This window comes from Nematolebias whitei, chromosome 2 (assembly GCF_014905685.2).
Source record: "Nematolebias whitei isolate Nwh7 chromosome 2, NemWhi1, whole genome shotgun sequence".
Classification (NCBI taxonomy): domain Eukaryota; kingdom Metazoa; phylum Chordata; class Actinopteri; order Cyprinodontiformes; family Rivulidae; genus Nematolebias; species Nematolebias whitei.
The window spans coordinates 7,090,791-7,117,628 of NC_056499.1; the positions used below are offsets into that span (position 1 = coordinate 7,090,791).

General features: G+C 41.1%; 2 protein-coding genes across 2 annotated transcripts; one reads left to right on the plus strand and one right to left on the minus strand.

Moving 5' to 3' along the window:
- Positions 1 to 597: 597 nt before the first annotated feature.
- On the plus strand, positions 598 to 13,710 carry kif7 (kinesin family member 7). Its single transcript, XM_037696275.1, has 19 exons — positions 598 to 928; positions 1,124 to 1,321; positions 1,418 to 1,817; positions 1,901 to 2,248; positions 4,582 to 4,759; positions 4,854 to 5,009; positions 5,146 to 5,304; positions 5,463 to 5,596; positions 5,702 to 5,823; positions 7,518 to 7,658; positions 7,748 to 7,953; positions 8,126 to 8,323; positions 9,944 to 10,069; positions 10,294 to 10,470; positions 10,544 to 10,759; positions 10,867 to 11,073; positions 11,170 to 11,368; positions 11,555 to 11,716; positions 13,110 to 13,710. The coding sequence occupies exons 1-19, from the start codon at positions 598 to 600 to the stop codon at positions 13,496 to 13,498; spliced, it is 4,047 nt and encodes a 1,348-aa protein (XP_037552203.1). The 3' UTR covers positions 13,499 to 13,710.
- Positions 13,711 to 17,001: 3,291 nt separating this feature from the next.
- LOC119428599 (fibulin-7) lies at positions 17,002 to 26,582 on the minus strand. The gene is made up of 8 exons (XM_037696286.1): positions 26,404 to 26,582; positions 23,717 to 23,876; positions 23,408 to 23,578; positions 22,751 to 22,876; positions 19,151 to 19,321; positions 18,910 to 19,047; positions 17,677 to 17,812; positions 17,002 to 17,558 (listed from the first exon to the last, which is right to left on the minus strand). Exons 1-8 carry the CDS (start codon positions 26,470 to 26,472, stop codon positions 17,195 to 17,197), a joined length of 1,335 nt encoding a protein of 444 aa, XP_037552214.1. The 5' UTR covers positions 26,473 to 26,582; the 3' UTR covers positions 17,002 to 17,194.
- Between the last annotated feature and the right edge of the window lie 256 nt (positions 26,583 to 26,838).

Consider the following 26,838-nt stretch of genomic DNA (forward strand, 5'->3'; position numbering starts at 1 on the left):
TCCTGCAGGAGAGTTTTTCAGATATTGTTTCTTAGCCATAAAAAGAATCCTGCAGTTGTCGCTTTTCAGTCTGAGGATGTGCAGGTTTTTATTTTAAAGATTATTTATTGATTACTCTAGTTCATTCTTTCTTTGCAGCCTGTTTACATCAGTTGTTTACATCATTATTTACAGATAGTGTGTATCTACACGGGAACTGTCAACAACTTTTTGTAAAAAGTAGATTTTGAAGCGAGTATACATGTATATTTAGCTTTTTATTGTTATAGTCACGTTTTGTCAGTATCAGACTTCCTTTGAGAATCAGCGTTTTCTTTTATGGCACTTTTAAATTATTTTGCTTTTATTAAAAATAATGTGAAGTCCTTGATTTGATAAGTTTTTAACTCCTAATCTGAAACAGTCATTGTGTTCAAATTTCAAGTAATTTGAAATTATCTTATAGTTGTTTTACTGATTATGTTTGACCTGATTGGTTGCTTTTAATAATCACCCATCGAGCCTCTAAAATCCTATTGACATTATTATTATTTCTATTTTAGGCAGCTGGAGATGATGAAGACATAACAGTGAATCCGAAGAGCAGGAGCAGTCAAAATGCCTCCCAAAGTGCCTGGTGGCCACGTCCGAGGAGAATATTCTGCAGTTCAAGTAGCTGTTCGAGTTCGTCCCCTCCTTCCCAAAGAGCTTCTCCACTGTCATGAGAGTTGCATCACCGTGGATGCTGAACTTCATCGAGTTACTTTGGGCCACGACCGACATTTTGTTTGTGACCATCTGTTTGAAGAAACTTGCTGTCAGGATGAGGTTTATTCTCAGTCTGTCCTGCCACTCATTGATGCATTTTTCCAAGGCTTCAATGCCACAGTCTTTGCCTACGGGCAGACAGGCTCAGGCAAGACTTACACTGTTGGAGAAGCTAATATTAGTAAGTCTAAGTTTTTTTAATTTTTTATATTGTTTCACTAAAATAATTTAGTCCATAGATAAAAGTTAATGAGTTCCTTTTCATCCCTTAGCATCTTCGATGGAGACAATAGTACAAAGAAAATGCTCATTGTTTGGACTTATCTGCTCACTAAAGCAGTTTTACTCAGTGATGAATGTTGAACTGAATCTTTAGGTTCCTTCAGAGATGAGGAGCAGGGCATCATCCCCAGAGCTGTTGCAGATGTCTTCAGGCTTCTAGATGAAAACGACCTCACAGACTTTTCTGTCCGAGTCTCCTATTTGGAAGTCTATAAAGAGGAATTTAAGGACTTGCTGGAAGTTGAGACTGCCAGCAAGGACATCCACATACGGGAGGACAAAGGCAACATCGGTATGAAAAAAGCAGCTTTGCGTGTTTCTGAGCTTGTTTTGTGGTTGGAACATGATTTAACTTCATTCTTTATCTTATTTCTGAATGACTCTTCAGTTTTGTGCGGCGTGAACGAGTGTGAAGTAGAAGGTCTTGACGAGGTGTTGAGCTTACTGGAGTCAGGAAACACAGCCAGGCACACCGGAGCAACGCAGATGAATCCAAACTCCAGCCGGTCACACACCATTTTCACCGTATACATGGATCAGCGTCGTGGAAGCTCTCGCTTAAACGGGACCGCTGCGAGCACTGGAGCACAAATGTTGTCTTCCAAGTTCCACTTTGTTGACCTGGCAGGGTCAGAGCGCATCTTAAGGACGGGTAACACCGGAGAGAGACTGAAAGAGAGTATCCAAATTAACAGCGGTCTTCTGGCTCTGGGAAATGTTATCGGGGCCCTGGGAGATCCAAAGAGAAAAGGCTCTCATATTCCATACAGAGATTCTAAAATCACAAGGTTGGTTCTGTTAAGAAAACCATTCTCACAAAACATCATTTTATGTTGTGTCTTTTTATTTATGTCGTTCTTGTTTCCACTAGGATACTAAAAGACTCTTTGGGAGGAAATTCAAAAACATTGATGATTGCCTGCATCAGCCCATCTTCTTCGGACTTTGACGAGAGTCTGAATACTCTAAACTACGCGATGAGGGCGAGAAACATTCAAAACCGAGCGACAGTCAACTGCAAGCGTGAACCAGATCGCGTGGAAGGACTGGAGCAGCAGATCAAGGCCCTTCGCAGAGCTCTTGAGACCCGTCAGCGCTCGGAGACTCGCATCATTGCTCACGGTGACCCAAACAGGAAACCTCGACTTGGAGACGGAGAAATGAGCAGGCTGCAAGCACAAAGTGCTCACTATCGGACCTGCACAGACACTGCTTACAGGTAAAAGAACATTAATTGTGTTAATGTTACATAAAATAGCACAGTTTTGTAGCTGGTTTTTGTCTGTTTATCTTCGTAAATCCACATTGAGGGTTGGGCCACACAAGAATTTTCCCATCTCTTTAGCCAAATCATAAACTTGTAGCTTAAAAAACTTTTTCTCTGAACTAAATGATTATTGGACAATGAAATGTTTTAATTTGTATTGTTTCCAGGCTACTCCTGCAGCTAGTTTGCATTAGTTTATGGTTTTCCTGGGTGTGAGATGCTGAGTATTTTCCGAGTTGATTTCTGTGCTGATCAGAATCAGAATAAGCTTTTTTTTTTATCATTGTACCGGGATACAGCGAAATTATATTCGTACAGTCGTCCGAAAGATGGGCGGAGTGCACGTTGCTGCTGCTACAAGAGCGCAACCTATTTTTCTTTGTCAGAATACTTTTTTAGATAGAAAAAGGTAAAAGGCCATGAGGATAGATAGTGGTGTTACAAAAAAGATCTCTTTACATCTTGTCCTATCAGGACACGATTTGAGACATCAAAAAACTCTGCCAGCAGACACATTTATATATGCATTTGATGACAAGACGTTGAGATTTGTCCATGAAGCACTTCCAGATAGGCCATAGTCCTGATATGTTGTTCAGCCGACAGTTCTGGTAAGCCTGCACACAAGTTCTGGGGCGGGTTGTGGGGGCCAGGGTTGCAATAGATGAAGCTTTTTCTTTAGTTTACCAATGTCCCAGGAGAACTTTAATAGTTGGCCCGCATCCGAGGCCAAACGGGGGAGTCAGATTCAGATAAGCCACAATTGTTGACTTTCTTCAGGCAGACTGTTTTTTCTTGTCAGCCTTGAGTCCTGCTGGTACTTTCAATCCCAAAATGGCCAGATTTATGGGTATTCTACTGATTCTTGCTATGAGCCTTCTTCAAGGTTGACTCCAACATGCTGGCAAGTACTAGGCCTATGCTTAGCTCATAAATCAGCTTATTTTGAGTACTCTGAGCATGAACCAAACTTCACACAGACTTGGCAGTAGGGGTTGAATGACTACATAATTTTTAAACTCGACATTAACATAATAAAACTCGTGTAGAACTCGAGTACTTGATGACGTCATAGGATCTAAAGATGCAAAAATAAATAAATAAAGCCTAAAAAAAAGTCATTATTTACAACAAAAAAAGACCAACAAAACATGGGGAGCATATATTATGCTCCTACCATTTATCATACAGCAAATAAGTCACAAGAAAACCAAAACTATTAGTTATTATTGTTAAGCTGCAAAAGTGAAAGAAACGTTCGGCACGTCAAAAACAAAACTAAAAACAGTGGGGGGGGGGTCGACCACCCTGCACCACCGCCCGCAGTGTTCCGCATTAGGTTTAGTTTTAGAGATTAATATGTTTGTAGTATTTTTTTATAGGTATAGAGATTACTATTTTTTGCTTTTTGTTTGTGAAACAAGGTCAGAGGAAGCTGGTTCTGGTTCGGTCGATTGGACCCGGTGTTACACCATATTCTGTGACATGCAACAGTGCATGCAACACCGCCCCCTACGGTCACAATATACGGTGGTCACAGAATATGGTATAACACCGGTTCGCAACACGCTCCAAACAGTCAGGAAGTTGATCCATTTTCTGTTTCCTTACGGTAGATGAACCGGAAGATTCATCTTTAGTGAAATATTTCCAGACTATTGATGCATTTCTACCTGTTTGTCAAGACTGGGCCTGCTCCGCTCAGTCCATCTGCTGGGAGGAATCCATTTTGTAACCCACGCCAGGTTCGGATCACGTGACGCAATGACGTCAGAGTCAGTCAGAGTCAGAGTTTCTTTATTGTCATTCGCACCTCATGTGGTACATGTGGTGGAGCGAAATTATGACGTAATGGGGACGTAATGACATCACCATGAATACTCGACGTGAAATTTAATAACTCGACAGATGTCCTAGGAATCGATGTGTAGATTACTCGAGTAGTCTGTTAAAGCCCTACTTGGCAGTTCTGTCATGACCGAAACTGCTGCCGATGTCTTTTTCAAAAGTCGATAACGTAGGGACCCGCAGATGCCAATAAGCAGAAACCCTGCTATCATGAATCCAATTATATAAACGTCTTCGGCATCCTCCTGAGACAGAACTGAAAGACACATCAGCTGTCAAACTCCCCACGGATCCATGACGTATCCTGCAGCGTGAGTCCCGGCAGGGCATGAGGGCTCTCCAGGACTCTGACGCTTTTTTGAAAAGATTTTGTCGATTGCGTTGAAAGTCCAGCTCACCAGATCCATAATAATATTTTATTTATTTATGCATAACAGGTTGCTACGGGAGCTGCAGAGTGAAGGGGCTTTGACAGCAGAGCAGAGTTTGAGAGTGAAAGAGTGGCTGTGCTCCGTTGAGGAGGAACGAAGCGGGCTCACCACCGCCTCCGGACCAGACAGTGGTATCGAGGACAGCGGTGCACTGAGAGGAGGCAGGCCTTCTATAAGGAATCAAGTATGTTTCTTCCAAATCAATTTTAAAGATCGCTTATGTCAAACTTTGCCCATAATTGGATCAGTTACAAATTTGTTTATGACTTATCTCCCAGGACACAGAAGCTGTAGAGGAGAGGTGGAGCCATGATCTTGAAAGTGAGGAGGAGGATGGTGTTGTTCATCTTCACTCACAGATCCAACGGTTGGAGAAGGAAAACACTGACTTCTTAGCAGCTCTAGAGGATGCTATGGAGCAGTACAAGCAGCAGGTTAACCATAGTTTAAACATAATATTGTTTTTGTCATTAAAGCAGTGACCACTTAGACTTTTAGTATGATCCTCACTAGGCTGTGTCAGTATCTGTTACTCAAATGATTTGTTGCTGACCTTGCTGTGTGTATCAGAGCTATAAGCTGCAGGATCAACAGGACTTGATAACAGAGCTACAGTGTCAGATGTCGACTCTCGGACTAATGGGCTTGGGCTTTAACACGAGACTGCGACCTCACACAGCTCCTATGGGCTCCGTGCTGCATAGGCAGAATGGAAGCACATACAGACAGGTAACTACCCAGAGGAGGTCATGAAACAAATACTCTTACCAGATTTCAGTTTCGCTGAAATCTACTGGGAAATAATGATGTTGTGCTGTCATGTACTCACCTGTTTTCCTGCTACTGGGGAGTTTCCACGAGTCTCAGTTTGCAACACATGTTTACAGGTCAGTCCTGTGGGTCATGTTGTGGTTGATCAGGATGGGAAGGTTTATGAGGACCAGGAAGTCCTAGGAGGAACAGAGATGCATTGCAAGGAAAAAGAAGGAAGTCATTTTGGCCTCTGTCAGGAGAAATGCAAGTATGTAATGGATTAAAAAAAACAAATTTATTTTTTGCCATCGCACCTGTGCTTACGTTAAGTGTGAATAAGTATCCATCTCTGTAATTCTCATTATTCCGTCAGACTCGTGAATTTGACCTGGACCAAGCGGGACTTGCTTTCAGGAGATTTATCATTTGGTGGCAAAGGAGCAACATCTCAGCAGCCCGAGTCAGATCTGCACCCCTGTTTGGCCAGAAAAGCATGTAAGTCCGATAAATATTGTGCCAATTCTTCAACAATACACTTATGCTGACTTTAAAGTATTCTGGGATGATTCAAATACACTAAAATACTCAAAAAGTCCCTGAAACAATCCTAGTTTGAGTAACTGTGCAGTGCTGAAGTGTAATATACTCTAATGACCCTCGAAGAAATGAACCAGGTGGTAGTGCTGAGCTGGTTGTTTTTACCTTTTTGTGACAAAGTAAAACAGTATGTCACTAGCTAGCTTTATTGTTCTGTTTTATTTATAGATTGATGATTTAACACATGGCTTCTCAGAGTTTTTATTAAATTGTTGAGATTGTGATGAGATGAGCCAACGGTTGCGTTCTTTCTGCCTCTGAGAAATGCAGGAATGTGGCAAAATATAAAGTGCTGTTTTAGCGTTTGTGTAAATGAAACGCACAATTCCCTTTTCAAAATGTGTATAAACAGAAAAGTGTAGTTTTTATTCTTTACCTTTTACAGTATATTTGTAGCACAGCTAGGCCTGTCACGATAACAAATTTTGCTGGGCGATTAATTGTCTCAGAAATTATTGCGGTAAACGATATTGTTCGAAATTTGACAATAATGACTAATTATTGTCAAATTTAATAAGAAATGGTTATTGTTTTGAGTGTAGTAACTTTTTTGACCACCGGATGGTAGTAAAAGACTGTTTGAACCGACGGATGGATAGTGAGGGAGTGAGCAGCGCATCTCTTTACGAAAAATGGGAGGGAGGCCCCTTGACATGACATGGGCTGTCTCTCCTTTTTTCGGTTCTCAAAATGGTGGACGCTCGGTGTGGTTCGAGCTCTTTAACATAACATTTGTCACACAAAGCTTTTAATAAAAAAATCAGTAAACAAGTTCTCAGCTTCTTTTTGCAGAAAAAAAACAACTTTTTACACGAAGGCACGAGTTTCAACCGTGAATTTTGGAGCTTCGACAAGACGGAGGTTTTTTTCCTGAGGTCGATCTGTTAGCTTAGCTCGTAGCTTAGCTTCTCAGCTTAGCTGCTTTTAACGATCCAAAAACGCGATTTTGGACGATTAAAATGGATTTTAAAGAGAAAAGGGAAAGGGAGGAGTCAGCGAAGAGCACCGGAGTTGAATCCAGTGTCTTCAGTAGAAAGAGAGAGACGAAGAAACGATAAAGCTGATAAATGTAAATGAGGTCGATAATTTTCGTTTATCGTGCGATTAATTGATTTATTGTTTATCGCGACAGTCCTAAGCACAGCATCTACAGAATGGACATATCATCCATCTTCCTTAAAGTACAAGATGTTCATGAGTATTTTGAGAAGTATTAAAATAGTGTGAATAGTGTGTTTTGACACTGTGACCCTTGGCTGGTTTTATTGAGGCGTGTCAGGTGGCGCTTCATGAAAATGCTGAACAAAATGCTGCATGTTCTGGTCTTGGAGAACCGGAACTCTTTGGTGAAAACACCTTAATAGTGTTTCCTGCTTCCATAAATTCTAACACGATGGGTCAAGCTTAACTTTAATTAGGAAAAAAAAAAAACACAATGATTTTCATAATTCTTTTTGATTTCAATAATTCTGTAAGAGACTCCTGTAAACGAGTCACTTCAAATCCAGATGTTTTACTCACAGTGATTCACACGAAGTGTGCTCTTTGCCCATCCTTCCTGACTTCTTGTGTCTTCTCATCTCTCTGTGAAGCTAATTCCAGTAGTGGAGAAAGCCTGAGAAGTTTTGAAGGGGTTTCAGAGTGGGGGCTTCTTCAGGCCCAGCAGAAGATCCGGGAGCTGTCGGTCACCATCCGTATGAAAGAAGAGCTCATCAAGGAACTGGTCAAAACAGGTAGAAATGTTTCTACATGTTCTTGTCTATACTGAATCCATGCTGTCCTCTCTTTGTATATGTCAGGTGGTTATTTTCTGTTAATGCAGGTAAAGAGGCTCAGGCCCTGAATAAGCAGTACAGCCATAAGATCACAGCTCTGGAGAGTGAAGCTGTGCAGGCTCGGCAGGAGCTGCTGGAGGCTCAAAGGCAGCTGCAGGACCTTGAGAGGCAGGAGAAGGAGATAAGTGGAGCAGACAAGACCAGAGCACAGGAATGTCGCAGGAAGATAGCTGCTGCTCAGAGCAAAGTTCAGGTTTGACTGTCACACCTAAACATGTATGCGTCAAACTGCAACAAGTGATTCCACGTGACGGATGTGGTGTTGTCCCCTCTGGTTGATTTCTGAAATGTGGTTTAGTCTTAACACCAGTCAGACCTACAGACGTGAACTTGTAAATGAGGAAATCTGTGCGGTCGGCTGTTAGGTGCTCAGTCAGCGTCAGAGGGATACGGCTCGCCTGGCCAGCCTTCCTGTTCAGAGTGAGCGTCGCGTGTTGGAGCTGGAGAGGAGCGTTCAGTCGATGAAGCAGCAGCAGGAGCAGCTGCAACGACGCCTGCGTGACGAGAGTCTGCAGAAACGACGTCTGGAGACCGAAATGCAGCGAAGAACTCACAGAGTCAAGGTGATGCTAACCCACACTCCAGTGTGCTTTCAGGAGTTGCTTACCGAAGTTATTTAGACAAAGGAGTTTGCATTTCAAACAAAGTTTATGATGTAATTTGGATAGAAGCTGTCTTTTTGTCAGAGGTGTGCTAATAAATCTGCATGCTTGTTTGTGGGCATGCCATACGAGTTCATTTAGATGGTTAGGTTTATTTTGGTGGTTTGTTAGAAAATGTCTACATGCTTTAAATTTCAGGTGTTTTTTATTCTGTACAGGGCTCCAGCAGCAATGAGCTCTTTTTAACACCGGTTTCTTACCTCTCAAATACATTTTACCTTCAAATTGTTGAGCTAAATGCTCAGAACTGACAGAGGCATCTGCAGTTGCACTTTGAAAGAGAACAATCCCTTTTCTTTGGGACTTTTGCTTTATTTTACAAACCTTTACATACCGTGTTTTCTGTCGTGCACGTCGCACCGCCCCATATGTCGCATCAGTCCAAATATGTCTAATAAAGTGGAACAATCCATAAATACATCGCTTCGCCGTATACGTCGCATTTATTATGCGTCACCGCTGACAACCCGGAAATGACGGGTGGTGTTGTGCCAAAAATCGATTGGCTGCCAAATGGCGGCTGCGGGAGCGTGCACAGAATCAGAATAAACTTTATTATCATTGCACCGAGATACAACGAGAACATGTACGTACAGTCGTCCGAAAGATGGGCGGAGTGCACGAAGCTGCTACTATAATTAGCGCGGCCCTCTTATTCTTATTCAGAATAATATTTTTGCTTAGATGACAAAAGGGAAGAAAACATGAGGAGAGACGGTATAAAAAAAAAGATCTCTCACGCCGTGTCCTAGACAGGGCACAATTTGAGCCATCAAAAAACCTCCACAGCAAAGCAGCATAAACAGACGTTATACATGAACATATAGGCGGTGAAGACATTGAATTTTTAAGGGAAAGTCGTAGCATAGTCCAGACCCCCCCCCCTCCCCCTCTCAGCCATTGTCCAGATAAGAGGTGACGTTCATCATCAGCTTGGTTGAGGTTCTTTTACATGTGCACGGCCTTGGGGAAGAGAGGGGTGAGGAAACGGTCAAAGCATCTTGGTTGTTTTCAAAACATGCCAGGAGGAGTTGAGATAAGTCCGGCATCAAGGAGCGGTGCAGCAAAATGAAACTGATTTGACGGTTGCTCCAAGCTGGACGAAGGTGGCAGGCTGAATGAGACATTAATAGTCACTTTTACCTATTACATGACACAACGGCATGCCATACTACTCGATTGCCATCTAGCGGCTGAATATGGTAGTGTTTGATAGTTTCAGTCAGAATGAATGAAAACGGTCATATCTCAGCCATAAATTGGTTTATAAATACGAGAATAAATCCATAAATGAGTTTCTTCGGTGTACAAGTTGCAGTGTATGCAAATTATGCAAAAAAAAAAAAAGTGAATTATAGGCCAAAAAATACTGTACTCAAAAATGTAGCTTAATAGATGCTGAAGTACCGTTATATAAGATGACAATCAAAGTGAATAACACATTTAAGAACTTTTGCTAAAGGGATTTTTTAAATTTACCCCAAAGCTGATTGTTATATTTTCCCTTCGCTGCTGTTTCAGGAGCTTGAAATAAAGAATGAGCAGCAACAGAAGATCCTCAGGATAAAAACTGAGGAGATTGCAGCCTTTCAGAGACAGAGACGCAGTGGCAGTAATGGATCCGTCGTCTCATTGGAGGAGCAACAGGTGCCACAAGAACATATTTATATTTTAATTTATTCTGCCTCATATATTTAAAACTTTTAGTCTTTTATGTAACAAAAAAAAAAAAAAGTTCATACAATTTCAGGAGTGATGGTTTTAAAACATGCTAGTTTCAAAATCCTGCTTTTAAACCTAACAATAATTTTAAGGAGTGCTCGAACCCAAACAGCACATTGTTTAATTTTGTGTCCTGACTCTGAGAGTAGAAGATTGAGGAACAGAAGCGCTGGCTGGATGAGGAGATGGAGCGAGTGCTAGATCAGAGGAGAGGACTGGAAGATCTGGAAGGAGAGCTGACCAAGAGAGAGAAAATCCTGGCAAAGAAAGAGGCTTTGCTTCAAGAGCGCAGTGGGCTGGAGACAAAGAGGCTCCTCTCCAGTCAGGTATTAACAAACAGATAACTCAGTTTAGTCATGTGGGAAACTAGACGCTGAGGCTCTGATATGTTTTGTCCAGGCTCTAAGTAAAGATCTGGTGACACTCACTGGACGCATTGAGTCACTCGAGCGAGAGCTCAGTGAGAGAAACGGTCTCCTTCGCAGCAGCAGTGCTCAAGACTCCCAACACATCCGTCAAGAGATCTCCAACCTGCGCCAAGAGAAAGATTCACTGCTTAAACAACGCGTTGAGCTGGACGATAAACTGCGGAAGGGAAACCTGCTCTCACCTGAGGTCAGAAAAAGCTTCAAACGCTTCACCACATTTGAACAGTCTGCGCTGTTTAGAGTGGGACTGGGTGGATGTGGGCTCACGCATTCTGTTTGCTGTGATGTTACCAGGAGGAGCGAACTCTTTTCCAGTTGGACGAGGCCATCGAGGCGCTGGATGCAGCGATTGAATACAAGAATGAAGCCATCACTCAGAGGCAGAGGCAGCTCAGGGCTTCTGCCAGCATGCTCTCCCAGTGGGAAATGAACCTCATGGCCAAGCTCAGTTATCTGTCCGCCTCCGAGACCAGAGCTCTGCTGTGCAAGTACTTTGACAAGGTTTGGCAAACTTTTTCTGTGTTCTCATCTTCACGATAAAACTCTGAAATGAACGACAAGCGTGCTGAGCGACATTCTGGTGGACGCGTTCTGCAGGTGGTCTCCCTGCGTGAGGAGGAGCGTAAGCTGCAGATCGCACTGACTGGGCTGGAAATACAGCTGGACGAGCAGCAACGGCTGGTGCAGTGGCTGGAAAACGCACTCGATCGTGCACAGTTTGACACCGATCGCCGGCTAACACAGCAGCAGGGGGAACACGAGAGGAGTATGCAGCTGTTGTTGCAGCAGTTTCGAGGTGAGAATCTCACAACAAATCTTTAAAGGAGAGTTCTATAAATGCCTCACCAAAAACAGGTTGTTCTTATCACACATTTATTCAGAACCCAACTACCTGCTGTGTGTGTGCGCGGTTGAGATGTTTTAAAGTCATTGGATTAGTAGTAGTGAGTGTATGCTTGTGTTTGGCCTCTTTTTGCGACAGAACAAATGGACGAGGGCCTGGCAGGAAGGCAGCGGCAGTACGAGGGATGGATCCACAACCTCAGCAAGGAGCTGAACCACTACAAGGCAGCTCATGTGGAGCTCAGCAGCAGACTGAGAGAGCTCTGTGGTCCAGCCAGTCAGCTTAAAGAGCATCCAAAAGGTAAAAAAAAAAACTGATCAGAAGCTTTTTTACGTCTATGTATACTTTTTATAATCACTGAATTCAAAGCTGGAGCAAAAAGCAGTAATAAAGACAGAGATTTTTCAGAGACAAACTACCATAAATGTTTCCATAAATGTTTCCATAAATGTTTCCATAAATGTTTCCGTACCTACAGACATAACTGGAAAACAGTCACCTCCGATCTTCATGAGAGTTTTTTGCTGTTCTAGTTGTAGCTTGTTTGCTGTCATGTAGCCTATTTTTTTGACCTATAAATCACAGGTTTTTTTTACATAATTTGCATGCCTTGCAACTTAAACACTGAAGCGACTTGTTTATGAATTTTTTTCCCATATTTATAAACCAATTTTTGACTGAGATCTGACCGTTTTCATTCATTGACTGAAAATATTGAACACTACCATTTTCAGCCGCTAGATGGCACTCGAGCTGTATGGCATGCTGTTGTGTCATGAAATAGGTAAAAGTGGCTGTTAATGACACAATCAGCTTGCCATATAGTTCCACCTTCGTCCAGCTCGCCTGGAGCAACCGTCGTATCAGCTTCATTTCACTTCACTTCCCCGGTGAAATGCAGCTGATTTGACCACTGAAGTGCATTTATTAAGTAAAAGTTCAACTGAGACACACCTTTACTATAAAATCAAGCAAACAAATAATTGTTTTTAGGTGTTTATCTTGTTAAATTTCAAAGAAATGCACAGCGAATCGTCCCTCTGCGCACACCCGCTTCCACGAATCGGGTTTTCAAATGCACCTGATTTGACCGTCAAAGTGCTTTTATTAAGGAAAAGTTCAACGAGACACACCTTTACTATAATTTTGAGCAAACAAATAATTGTTTTTAATCGTTAATCTTGTTAAATTCTTGTTAAAGTCCTCCCGTGCACGCTCCCGCTCAGCCAGTCGATTTTTGGCGCAACACCGGCCCACGTTTCCAGGTTGTCAGCGGTGACGCGTAATAGATGCGACTTATCGACGTGTTTACGTTTTTCCACTTTATTGACATATTTGGACTGAAGCGACTTATAAGGCAGCGCGACGTGCACGGCGGAGAATACGGTACTTTGATTGTACTTTGAGGAGCTTGTCTTTACTTACTTTCAGTGTACACCTGAGGTGTTGTAGTTCAATTAAAAATGTTCTGTACCTTTTCACGGTTTGCAATAATCAGAGTAATATAAATGGAAGATCATTACAAAGATGATTTAAATTGTTTTTAGTAGCAGAAACTTACATTGGTATAAATGTAGTACTTGATAGATTATTTAATAACTGTGCTTTCATCGTTACGTTTGGTGCTTTTAGCTTCTACTCGCTGTCAGAAGGTGTTTTCCTTTAACTCGCTTGCTGTCGCGTCGTCTTTCAGTCTTGCCGCCTGAAGTTAAAGCTGCTGGCAGCGTGGAGAAGCTGAGCCGTTGTCCTGAGGACGGTCCAGCAGGCAGAAGGACGGCTCATCCCGACAAACCTACCAGGACCAGGGAGGAAATGAGAGAACTTGTGAACGCTCCACTCCCGTCCACATGGAGGCGCTCTTCACTTCCCACAGAGGAACCTGCAGACATGGAGGAGCTGTGGCTTCAGGTAGCTGGAGATTCTCCTGCTAACCGGGTGGTTCAGACTGGGGTGGGGTCCTGGGGTGGGCCCACATCTCTTCCTGTGGTGAAATCTCGCCGAGAGTCTCGTCGCTCCAGCCTCAACGTTGGACCACTGGCCTCCAACAACACGTTCATAGATGTACGAAAGAATCCCGTCTGAATTTCACCGTCGTTTTCTGATGTGTCGGACATTCCTAAATGTGTTGTTTAATTTTTTTTAATTAAAATTTTGGACCTTTTTTTTTTTAATGAAAACCCACTGATGTTTCCACGAAGCACTTTTTATTCAAACTAAATGACCATGCAGATGCAAAGTGTATGTATTAACATTAAAAAATCATCTGTGTCATTTAATGTAAAGTCCTTTTCACAGTAATCAGGTAAACCTTTGTCCACTTATTTTTATTAAAATGTTTTTCACCTGTATATTCATGTGGCGAAAGGTATTATTTAAGTTCTTAATTATTTTATTTACCTTTAGTTCTTAATGGCATTAGCTGTGTGTGATGCCTCCCTGCAGATCTGGTAATTCTCTGCATTAATATTAATAATAACTTTTATCAGATAAGTCAAACCAGTTTTAATTTACAGTAACAGACTGGTGTAGAGGCAGCAACACGGGTAAAACGGCAAAGATAAAAGCAGAAGACGCAAAACAAATCCAACATTTTTAAACGTACTCAACTTTTTACAAAGCATTAAGAACAATAACAACTGACAGGTGTTGTAAAACTGAGGGACAGTGATCGTGTTGAATAACAGAATATTAAGGACACCATATTTCTGACCAAATCCTCAAGTTTGTTGCAGAAACTCGTCCCTACACGGTTTGCCTCACTCCTTTTTATGTTAGGAGTCCCACAAGTTTCTGGGAGTTCTGGGGCATCTGTAACAGGAAGTAAGTTTGGAGAGTTTGGGCTGAGCGCCTCAACAACGGCTGTAAAATGATGCAACCTTTAAATGTAGTGAGACTTTGAAAACCTTGTTTGTCTCAGCTCACGATTGGAAAAGCGCTAAATTAAAGAGGATGCATGTTATAATTCTGAGAAAGATAAATCTGAGTGATGATTTTTTTTTTCTGCACTTTTTGCAAAAGTAATTTACAAACTGGTGTCACCAACATCTGTTAAAAAGTTGTATCCACTGCGATCTGCTCTGTAACCAGCAGGGGGCAGTGTCACGTCAAAGTTTGGCAATGCATGTGAATTATGCATAAGTTTTGCTGAGCATTTAACTCATCTAACAGTACGTGATCTTTCCCAAGTAAAAGTAAAAACCAGATTAAAGTGAAAGGAACAATAAAAAGTCATGAGGACTGTGATTTTCATCTTTATTTAGCTCGTAATAAAGTTATCTGGTGTTTTCCTTCAACAGCATGCAGGCTCTGGACCCTCACAGATATTATGACATTCCCTTTTGCCTCCTAAACCATCAGATCTTGGTACATGTAGTCAACAAAAGTGTTACTGATAACCAGGGGCGATTCTAGGATCTGGCCTTTAGGGGTGCTTACTTAGCCCCCACTGTTGACCATGGCTCTTGGCTTGAACGACACGGCAAGCATGTAAATTCAGTAATGACATAATAAAAGTTGTTTCATTGGATCAGATGACTGTTTCTAAAACTTCTGTGAACCTTCACGGAAAACGGAGGTAAAACGTCTATAAACTGAGATGAGAAAAGATAAGAAATTGTTGAAGGGCTTAATCATAATGATTAGAACCGTCCAAAATGAGTGAAAAATAATATTGCATGACAAATCTAACAGCGTATCACTTTCTAACAAAGCACACCGTTAACCTTAAATTAACCGTTAAGAATAAACGATGTGATTATGACAGAAAATGGAGGATTTTCTTTTTGTCGCTGTTGAATTCAGCTGCTCGTGTGGTCCGCGCACGACTTGATTCTTTTTTCTGATTTAAATTTTTTATTTTTATTTTATGAAATCGCTCTGACAGCAAAGCATTCGTAATACAAAAACCAATGTCAGATGAAAACAGGTGCAGCCAAGTGTGCAGCACCTGAACGTAAGGGGCGTTTCCCTATTGGGAAAAGTTGCGATCACCGATTGGTCAAATGTGAGACAACTGGAATGATTGACAGCTGGCATTCAGCGTCTGACTCGTAAAACAAAAAGTCATAGATTTTACTCGCCCGTTTAATGCGTGTCATCATTTATTCCATATTTATTCAAAATGTATTCAAGATTTTGGTGAATCTAAGGTTTAAGAACTGAGTTTCCTTACAAAATGCTAATGATGGTTTCTAAAAATTTTAGGGGTGCTAAGCTAAAGTTTAGGGGGGCTTCAGCACCCCGCAAAAGAGGCTAAAATCGCCACTGCTGATAACCCAAACTGATACCAAAGACTAAGATCAGCCTTCAAGTCAGTCTCATTAAAGGCTTTTCTGTTGCTCTCAGAGTTTGAGAGAGAGCGGAGAACCTGTGGTGGAGCTAAAGATAAGATGTAAGGAAGTATGGGGTGCCGTTTGTAAAGCTACAGTCAAAATTAACATCAGTGTTTTGGTTTATTTAACCTTTAATAATAATAATAAAAAGTGTGTGTGTGTGTGTGTGTTGGGGGGGGGGGGGGGTTGGTTTCAAAATAATATTTTCACCATGTTATTCATGCATTTATAAATTTCATAGTTCCAAATTAAATATTTAATTTACAAGCTAAATATTTAGTTTACAAACTAAATGCATAACTTGCAAGTTAAATATTTAGTTAGTAAACTAAATATTTAGGTGTAAATTTTTAAGCTAAGCATTTACTTCCTAAACTAAATATTTAATTTGCTAACTAAATATTTAACTTGCAAGCTAGATATTTAGGTGAGAGTTAAATATTTAGTTTTTTTTTTATTAAATGTTTAGTTTTGAAAATAAATATTTAGCTTGTAAATTAAATATTTAATTACTATGATATTTATAAATGCATGAATAACATGGTTAACATAACGAAACCTACTTTTTTTCTTAATAAAGGCTAAATAAACCAAAATATTTATGTTAATTTTTGACTGTGCAACTTTACAAACGGCACCCCATAAGGAAGAGGATGTAATGTTTTGATTGAAAAGGAGAAAAATACCAACACACTGGGACGAAGAGAACAGAGAACGTCCCACAGTGGTTCGCGTTTTGCACGATCTACGTCTTTCTTCTTCGTTGAACTCGTCTTCTTTAACGATCTCTTCAACCTCCTCTACTCTCATCATGTTGTCCTGTACGACACAAACTCTGCAAGTTGAAAAGAATTCCTGTTTCGTACTGTCCACAAGTGCACTTTTAAGGTTTCATAAATGTCATCACTTATGAAAATAATCACAGAAAATTTGCCTTTAGGGTGTGCAGTATATGTATTTTTTCTGTGTACTTGTTGTGCAGTTTCAAAAGTTACTTATTCATGCAGTGTGAGAGCACAGAAGCTCTTTTCAGCAGCCTGACTTTGGTTGGCTCTTTGCTGAACAGCGTTGCTCTGTACTGCAGGAACCGTGGTGTTTAGCGACCGCCGCTCACATTTATCACTTCTTACAGTATGCCAGGGCTCAGGTTTCACTGGGTTTTAATGTGCATTTATATTTTTAGACATCACAGAGCAGCAAATAAAGAAGTAGACTTTAAACAGCTTAGATCAGGTTTAATGACCGCACAGGAGGAAAGAACATCAACGTTCACAGCACAGGCAGTGAAACCAGACAACAAGGTCATGAAGATGCTCGTGACTGCATGGCATTGAAAGAATTTATAAAAATAATCCGTAGAGATTTGGTGATTAGTACAGTCTGTTGTGTTCCGTTTCACTGCTTTGCTCTTCTTCTTGTGCAGTTTGCGTTTGTTAATTTGTACCGTTCAGAAGTCGTACTGGGAGACAAACATGGTGATTCTGGTGATGTACCGTCCGATCTGGACTCGTCTCTCCAGCTCGCTCATCTCCACCTCGGCCTCCAAAGCTGCGGGGCCTTGCACGGGGCTCACCAGCATCAGCTGACCCGTCTGACGGTCTGAGCGCTGAACAGTGAAGTGGCGGCGGGCTGGCCTCCCTCCCAGCAAGGTGAAGCGAAGCGTGTCGCCCATTGGACGCAGTGCCGAGACTCTGAACATGACGCGGGGGGCCGACAGGTTGGACACAACAGCCAGGTAATGGTAGGAGAAGGAGTTTGGGGTTTGGGAACATGCTTTATTGTCCACAGGGCAGGGGTTACGTTCACACCGCCTGCAAGACGAGAAAGGAGGGCACAAAAAGTCAAAGGTCTTATCAGAGCTGCACAAAATAATAAAATAAACCACTCGGACTTTGCTGTGCAGGAAAAGCTGCAACAGGTAATGCTCACATAGGGGACGTCTTCACGTATGTAGCATGAGGGATTTTGGGGCAGTCGACACAAACACACTGGAAACCTCCGTAGGTGTTCACACACATCTGGTCCCTCGTGCAGTTGTTTTGTCTGTTGGCACACTCATCGATATCTGAGCGAAAAGATTCAAAGACGACATTTACAGCAGTTGGAAAAACTCTTGGAATATTTTTCAGCCGGGAAAGAGGAGAGGCACATTTACAAAACAACGAAAACCAAAGTTTATTTCATTTTTGTTGGGGCAGTTTGGATTGAACCATTAATAGTTTTTTGCCTTAAATTTAAATATTGATCCAAGAATTTAGTTTTGCGACATATTTTCCAGCGTGCAAGTTGCAGTTTTTTTTGCATAGATTTGTCAGTTCTGCGACTTATAAGCCAAAGCAACTTATATGCAGGTTTTTTTTTTCCCATATTCATAACGCTGACGCTTTAAATGTCAAAGAAGTGCAACAGCGAGTCCTCCCGCGCGAACTCGCTTCACTCAGCTGGTGCAGGCGGAGGAACGCTGGAGAGCTTACGGATAAGGCCATGATGGATGGATGGATGGATGGATGGATGGATGGATGGCGCAGTGCTGCCCTGGCAAAATGAAGCTGTTTTGACCATTAAATAAATGCATAATAAATGCAACTTATACGGCAGAAAATATGGTAATCAGGGCATTCTGTAATGTTTGAAACAATCTGAGGGAATCCTTTAACCGATAATGAAACCGTTAGAAAACTCTCCGTGTCTTTTTACTGAGGTAAAGAACTTGCAGATAAAGAAATATGAAAATAGAAAACATGCAGATGTAGTTTTATATGGTTTTATATTTTACAATGCACTGATCACAGAGAGGTGCAAGGTGGGTGGATTGCTCTGCAGATATCTACAGTTTGTTTTATGTTTCAACTTGTTTCGTTTCTTTACTTTATCCCTTCATGGTAATTTATTGGCTCATATTGGTCCATTTTGCATTTTTTTCTAGTTATTTCAATACAATTTAAATTAGGAGTCTATTTGTTTCACACTTTTTACATTTTGCATGTCTTTTTTTTTTAGCTGTTTCTTTTAAGGCTTGCCTTTTTGTGCCATATTTTGTCTCCCATTTTGATTATTCTGTCTTGTTTTTAGACAGATTGTTTTTGTCACAGCCCCTCTTTCAGTGTGAGGGAAAACAGAGAACACTTACAAAATCAGCATAAAACAAAACAAGAAGTTCACCTTTACAGCTGCGTCCATCGGGTGTAAGCTCGTACCCAGCAGGACAGGAACAGCGATATCCTCCAGGTGTGTTAATACACTTATGTAAGCACAATCTTCCCGCCGCTCCATTATGAAAGAGCTCACATTCATCTATATCTAAAGAGCATAACAGACCCAGATTAATCATCCCAAACAGAAACAGTGAAGCAGATATAATTAGTAGTTTAGGCCCCGGTTAAGTAGAAATGATGAGGAGTACCCATGCAGGTGTAGCTGTCTCTGCCAGAGATGGTGTATCCTGGCTCACAGGTGCAGTGGGTGGTCCCCTGCACGGTGGCGCAGCGTGATGGACGAACATGCGGCCCGCTGGTGGCAGCTGGTAAAACGGTAGCAGCAGAGGCAGCAGAAGTGTTTGTCGTGGTGATAAAGACTGAGCAGAGAGGAGAAGAGAACTGGGTGAAGGTTTTTGTTGTAATACGTTTAGTTCAGCAGCAGCTCTGTGTCCGGCCAACACCTCCAGAGTTGATTTCTTCAGCTGACGGTCTGTGACTGACGCAGCTGTTGATGATTTGTGACAGCGTCAGTCACAGCTGCTAACATCACAAACAGAGTTTGGGTCAACAACTGCAGCACGGCGTTTTTAATTTTATACTCACTGAGATAAAATGTGCTTTTATTATAAAATGAAACCTCAGCATGAAAAACTCTAAAATATTAATGACCATAAGCTTAAAATTGATATAACAGGTCATTTATTGTTGCGTTTTTAATGATGGAGGCTTTATGGGCTTCCATCATACTGTCAGTCTGAAACATAACTCATGTCTTTCCGTAAATCATGTCTTTAAAGAACATGTAATTAGGAATGCATTTGTTAGCCTAAATGTACTGAGACATATTGTAGAATAAAAAAGTGAAGTCCAACACATTGTTTCAACACAAACATAAGAACGAAAGAACTGCTTTAAAACTCTGTTTAAGTCAAATTAAACTAATTGTTCATCTGATAATTCCTTATGCATTTTATAGGGATGCACAATATTATCGTCGTGGTATCCGTATCGGCCGATATTAGCGATAAAGTTAAATATTGGACATCGGCCATTCCATCAAAATAAGTCACCTATATAAAAGGTGCTATATATATATATATATATATATATATATATATATATATATATATATATATATGCAGCACCAGCACAACATTATGACATCACACACCCCGGTGAGTTTAGATTTGTGAAAATTTACAAATTTGCACTGTTCGAGTGTTGTCATTGTGTTAGAGAGAGTAAATGTCATGAATAAATTTGACATTAAACATAATCCAAGTTGAAGTGTTGCATCATTTTTAGACCCTTTTTGGCATCTGCATTTGGTAGCAGGTCAAACTGGCAAAGACCGTGCAGAATAATGTATTTTAATTCTATAGCAGAGAAATCTACGTCGTTTATGGAAGTAGGGTTTATGGAGGAGTGGTGGCGCAGAGGTTAGAGGAGGTGGGCCTGTGATCGGAAGATCGCCGGTTCAAGCCCTGGTACCAACAACATCAAAAATGTGGGTGGGGTAGGTGAAGCACCCACACCTGCCCCCACCTTCATTCGCCCCACCCTGGGCCCATGAGCAAGGCCCTTAACCCCCATCTGCTCCCTAAACAGGTCTCTCTTGAAAATGAGTTCTCGTGAGACTACCTGTATTAATAAAGGGTAAATAAAAAATTTTAAAAAGTAGGCCTGGGGGAAAATATCGGTATCGGTTATCGGCCAAATAAGTTTTAACATATCGGATATCGGCCAAAAATCCAATATCGTGCATCCCTAGCATTTTATTTACAAAAGCCCCTGTGTTTGATATTTATATTACTTTATTTGATAATAATATAATAATTAATTTTACTTTTTTGGATTGCTGTTGAAACTTTCAAATTTGTTCAAGCTTGGTTGAAACAGTAACTTGAGTAGTTTTGTTGACTCCGTTGACTGAAGTGTTTAGTGTGTTTTTGTACAAATCAATAAATCTATTGCAGCTTAATTAAAAGCATTTGAAAGAAATTCAACAATCAACTGATCTCAAGTAAGATTAGTTTGGACTTAAATCTCTTTTTCAACACAACTTGTTGGTACGTTACACTCACTGTAGTTTAATTGAAATAACTCTTTAACGGTCTAAAATTAATATGTGGAAAACTTCCAACAACTTCATGGATATTTGACGGACACAGGAGAATATCCTGAACTACCAGCCAGCAGAGACCCATGTTACTGTGAGAACGTGATGGTGTTCCTGATGAGGCCAAGCTGGATGTCGTCATGAAAACTACTTGGGGTCACAGTTTTCTCTTTCCTCTGCAGGACGCAGCTGAAGGCGTGCGGGGTCGGAGCTGAGCTGCTGCTCATCAGTCACCACCTTTTGAAACACCTGCTCGAAGCTTCCACATCGTCACCACAGTCTGCCTCCTTTTGACCAGAAAGATCTGAGTTTACTCTGACTTTTGCTGCGTTTCTGTCAATAAAACGTCTCTCAAGCCCTGCAACTCAAACGATACTCCTCATCTGCTTCCTGACTTTTATTTTAAAAGAAGCAAAGCTTTTTTTTTTTTAACATTTGGCTTTTTTTTTTTTGAAACAGCACGTGATCTGTGCGGCAGTTATGCAATTATTTAGATGCTTTTCTGGTGTCACTTATAACCAGAAATGTCTTGGGAGGTTATATTTTATTTTACCTTATTTTAAAGTGGTAAGATGGTAAAATAAACTAAGACATTCAACACTTGCTCTTGTCAAGGGCGGAGGCCTTTCCCCTCCTCTCCCTCTCCACTTTGCTCTGTCTGTGAAACTGCTTTAGAGCCTCTCTTCTACAAATATTCAGAATCATATTTCTACTATGGATTTGGTCAGTTGGTCCCTCAGTGCAATCGATACATTTCTTCGAAGAGAAGACTGGCTTTAGGCGAGCCGACTTGCCCTGTTGGCACGCACGCAGCTGGATATCTCATCGACTTGGAAAACTTGGTGATGTGTTTATCTCTGCTATCAATTGTGGATGTTAAGGACGCATATATAATTGGATTTATGATAACTGGTTTCTTGCTTTTTGGATTCGGCTGGTTCCTGGTTTATCAACAAACAAGGAAGTCGTTGGCAGCAAATTTGGACCTGGTCATGCTGCATGCCTTATGATGGCTTGGTTCGTGCCTCAAGCACCCAGACTCAAATGCTTTTTGGCAGAATAGATCAGATCTCGGAGATTATTTTCAGGCATAGTCCATTGGTGTGGCCATTTAATTTGGACATTTCAGAATCGAGAGGACCGACACAGACTCAAGGTAGACATAATCAGTAAAGTTCTGCCTGTTCCCAAAACAATCGTGTTTATGTGAATTTGTCTCCCTGACAGGTCTTGACAGGCCACAAGGAAGTCTACGGACCAATCAGAGGGGCCCGGCTGAATAAACATTCTGTCATCATTTCAGGACTGTGGATTCTATCTGACGTCATCCTTGGTCGTCCTCGGCACCCCCTCGAGAGTGTACGGATCTCTCCAGAGGGAACTATGTGAACTTGAACGATTTACCACTCTTATCGGAACTCTTGCAGTGCCTCTGTGAGTTGTCTCTGGACATGCTCACCGCCCTTGCGTTCCCCAACCCCTGCAGAATGTCTGCATCATTTGTCTTTAATCTTCAGCCAAAGATTAAGAGCATGTTAGGATTTTTTATTTTTTTTGCCTATGTTGTCACTTTCACCACTTATTGTCTGTTCAAACTAGTCTCACTTGTAAATGAGTCTTCAAGGCTCAATGTGATTTATCTGTTTAAATAAAGGTTGAATGAATAAGTGACTAATGTGTTACTCACATGTGGGAACAGGGCTCTGACAGGTAGCTCCAGCCCAACCTTTGGCACAGACGCAAGAAAACTGGTTGACCTCATCCACACACGTCCCTCCATTCATGCAGGGAGACGATGCACACTCATTGACGTCTGAAGGAGACAAACACATTATGCACAGCTGCTACTTTCAAATCTTTGTCAGACTCTATAAAACAGAACTTTGATGCTTGAACCACTATGACCATGACGTATGTAATAAAAATACAGCTTTCATCATCAGTGCCTTGGCAGCACAAACATCATACATGCAGTAATTAGGAAATAAGAGAGCAATGCAGGTTATTGTTTGGTGCAGGCAGCTTGAAGAAGAATCCCCATTTGATAAAACGGTCTTTGGCAGCTAAAGGCTGGAATGGAACATGACACGTCCAAAAGATCTTTGAACAACCAAAAGTCATTAAAAGGACATCCAATCATAGGCTTTGAAATGTATCTCTACATAAGAAATTGTGACATTTCTGATTTACAAAAAGAGATGAGGCAAAAAGAAAGAAGGAGTTAGAGCAAAATAAAGAACGGCAGGAGTGGTGAGACACTGGTGGGAAGAGGAAGACGAGAAAGAGTTGAAATCTTTCCACCAGCATGGCGAGGTGTGCAGGCAGCAGTGCCTTGGTCTCTCACCTCTACATGTGGGCTGCTGGCCACTCCAGACCAGGTTCTCCTGACACACTCTGCTCTCCGACCCCACAAGTTCATAACCAGGGTCACACAGGAAGTGAAGCTCGTGGCCCATGCTGTTTGATTTGCCCAGTTTTCTTCCGTTGATTGGAGCATCCAGTTTTGGGCAGGTACCTGGATGAAATGCAAACTTTAAAACAACCCTTTAAAATAATCTTTCTTTTAGTGTATAAAGATAAGAACTTTATGACATGTCCTGATAAGAACTGGAGGAAATTGTTGTGCCAGGGTTACAATACAGCGTTGGCTTACTGTTTAAGCTTTTTGTTGTCTGCCTCCCTGCGCTGCTCTGCAGTAGATTAATTTTCTTCCTCAGGCTGCGAAGACTCTGCATGCACGTGGCTTCATGGGCTGATAAAAGCTTCTGGACCTGCTTCAGAGAACCTTGTAAGTCCTGCCTGTTGGGGCAGTCCTGGAACAGAACAAATCAGTTGGACCAATTATTAGGATTTGTGAGTATTGTGTTGTTCTTCAGCGCTACTGCAAATTTTAGCAGCATGTTTCTGGACTGTGTGCTACTCTGGTTATTTGTAAAACTACACGGAGCTCTTCCTGAAATGGATTCTGAAGAAGTTTTGGCGTTTTCATGTTGCAGAACAACTCTTTGTCTGTTCTGCTGCAAACAAAGAGCTGTCAATAGTAAGAAACTGCACAAGAACACAAACATCACAAATTTATGAATAAATGAGCAACTGTCTATTAATTATTTTTTTTTGTTGTAATTTGTCGGATTTAAAACAATTAAAACAATCTTTTTTTTTTTTTTACTTTGACACTAAAAATACACAAACGTGCGTTCGCCTCAGATCAATCACACATTCTGTGCACGTTTCTGTGCTGGTCATAAAAAACTTCTCATCACTTAAAATGTGCACAACCCCCTGAGTCCACTGTACCTTTTGGATTGCACTACTTTCTGTAAGAAAATAGTTTAACTATAGCATAAATACTTTTTTTAAATAGCTACAAGTCCGTAAACATGTTCTAAATGGAGAATTTTTCATTCAACCTTTATTACTACAGGTTAGTCTCATTGAGCCTCGAGGACTCATTTACAAGAGAGACCTGATTTTAAACAAAGAACACAGATGAGCAGTGGTGAGATATGACTAAGTACAAGTACTTCTTACTGTACTTAAGTACATTTTTCATGTATCTGAACTTTACTTAAGTAGAGTTAAACGTGGGTACTTTCAACTTTTACTCCACTACATTTAACATCAAGTATATGTACTTTCTACTACACTACTTTTCTATAATGCATTTGTTACACGTTACATTCATGTTGCGTTTTTTGTTGTTGTTCGTTAGTTTGAAAGTAACCAATGGTGAAAGGAGAGTTGGTCCATTGAATCACTGCAAAGTGGGCAGGTAACGTTAGGCCCACCTTCAAGAAGAGCTGGACCAATGACGTATATTCTAGTAAATACGTCAACTTTTACGACAACTTTTACTTATATGTGTTTACTGCAGTTAAAATGACACATTGGTTTTACTTTGTGTTAAATAAAAACTTTCAAAGGTAATAATCATTCCCCTTTTTTTGCTTAATGACATTTAACTCTGTATATTACCTCTGAAATTCTGACACAGAACCACAAGTCCAAGTGTGAACTGTGTCACAGAGTAAACACAATAAAAACATGTATTATCTGCAGCATCGTTCATTAAAATGACTCAACACTATTAATGTATTACAGAAAATATACATACGGTAGGCACATCTAATGATATTGTAGACCACTGCATTCAGCAAGTACTTTTACTTTTAATACTTTAAGTATTTTTTAAAGCAAGTACTTATTTATTTTTACTCAAGTAAAAATGTTAATGTGGTACTTCTACTTGTACTAGAGCACATTTGGGTCTGTTTATTTGTACTTTTACTTAAGTACAGTGTTTGAGTACTTTCTGCACCACTGCAGATGAGCTGCAGACAACAACAGACAATCATATAAAGGAAATGTGTATTGTGCAGAAGCTGAGGTGTTTTTGTGAGTTAATATGTGCAGAGCAGAACACGCACACATGCACACACCTGTGTAATTCAATTCAATTCAAAAATACTTTATTAATCCCAGAGGGAAATTATATACAAAGTAATAATTCCTCCCTGAGTTTGGGGGTCAAGCAGTCAGTCATGACCCCCACCAGCTGAAACGTCTATGTTACAATCTGCCTTTTGTTTTGGATGGAGAGTAAAGGGAGTGACGTGTTCCTGCTCATGGCTGCAGTTGATCTCTCCTTATAACTCTCACTCATTCACTGGCGTCATTCCCCATCAGCCCTGCCCTCTCGTGCATGTTTCCACATAACCAATTAGTGTTTTCATCCAGCAGGTTATGTAAGAAGAGCCAATATTTGTCTAGAACACCTTTCTCCTTTAGGCTGAACTGAGGTTTGGAAAGGCTTCAGTCATCTGGGAGGAGATGGAGGCTGGTGAAAGACCTCTTTCTGCTCCTGCTGGACAACATGTCACCTGGCCTCGTGCTTAACGCAGTCTGTTTATAAGAACCACTCCACAGGCTAATCAAGTTGAACATTCTGAAAAGCAGCTAGCACTTACCATGTAACAACTCCTAAACTGTCACACTTGCGTGTTTTGCAGGCGTCGTCTCACGAGAACACAATCAGAAAGTGTACAAACCTGCCGAGGCCTAATGAGAGCTACTAACAGACACCTGCTGCTTCCTGGGAATGTTTAGCAGCTTTGCATTGAAGCACAGTGTGGCAATAACAAGAGGATTCAGCCACTGAAGGCTGCTTGGATGGAAAGTACATGCAACATTTTCTGTATGAAGTCAAACTACTTCAGACGGTTGAGCTTTTAAACTGAATGTGGCCATTATTCAAGATATAAACCATAAACTTTAAACTCAATAAACCATTAACTCAAGCAGATTTGAGTCAAGCCTCTGTCCGTGCACTGAGATCCTTACCTGTCCTGAAGCAGGTTGAAGTGAACAGAAGCACAGCAAGGTGATGACATTCAGAGCAGATGGAAACATGCTTCTACAATAAAAAGCTCGAGTCTTCGGATGTGTTAAAAGTTTCAGTACGGGAAGAGTGTGCGAGGAATGCAGGTGAGTGAAAGTCCAGAGAGGGAAAGCTGCTGCAGCTGAGTGTTGTGGAATGCTGGGTTTACTTCTCAGGAGCCAATCAGAATAAAAGAGTTGGAAGAAAAATGTGAGCCCCTTATTCTCCCTTTACTTGATTTGGAGTTCACTTCCCTTCAGCTTCAAAATGTGAGGAGCTGTGCCCTCTGCAGGACTACGTGCACGCTGTACATTCATTTCTCTCCTGCACTCAACATGAGATTTCAGAAACAGTCTGGGGACTTTTGTTTCAGTCATTCATGTTTTTAAATCTGTGCC

Bases quoted from the DNA above. Each gene is read 5' to 3' on its own strand.
- kif7 (XM_037696275.1), top strand. From the start codon at position 598: ATGCCTCCCAAAGTGCCTGGTGGCCACGTCCGAGGAGAATATTCTGCA. The intron at 5,305-5,462 runs GTAACTACCCAG...ACATGTTTACAG, and splicing joins ATGGAAGCACATACAGACAG to GTCAGTCCTGTGGGTCATGT. The intron at 11,074-11,169 runs GTTTGGCAAACT...CGCGTTCTGCAG, and splicing joins TGTGCAAGTACTTTGACAAG to GTGGTCTCCCTGCGTGAGGA.
- LOC119428599 (XM_037696286.1), bottom strand. From the start codon at position 26,472: ATGTTTCCATCTGCTCTGAATGTCATCACCTTGCTGTGCTTCTGTTCA. The intron at 19,322-22,750 runs GTGAGTAACACA...CTCTCTGCTCAG, and splicing joins TCAGAGCCCTGTTCCCACAT to TCTTTATCACCACGACAAAC. The intron at 19,048-19,150 runs GTACTCCTCATC...TATGCTCTTTAG, and splicing joins AGACAGCTACACCTGCATGG to ATATAGATGAATGTGAGCTC.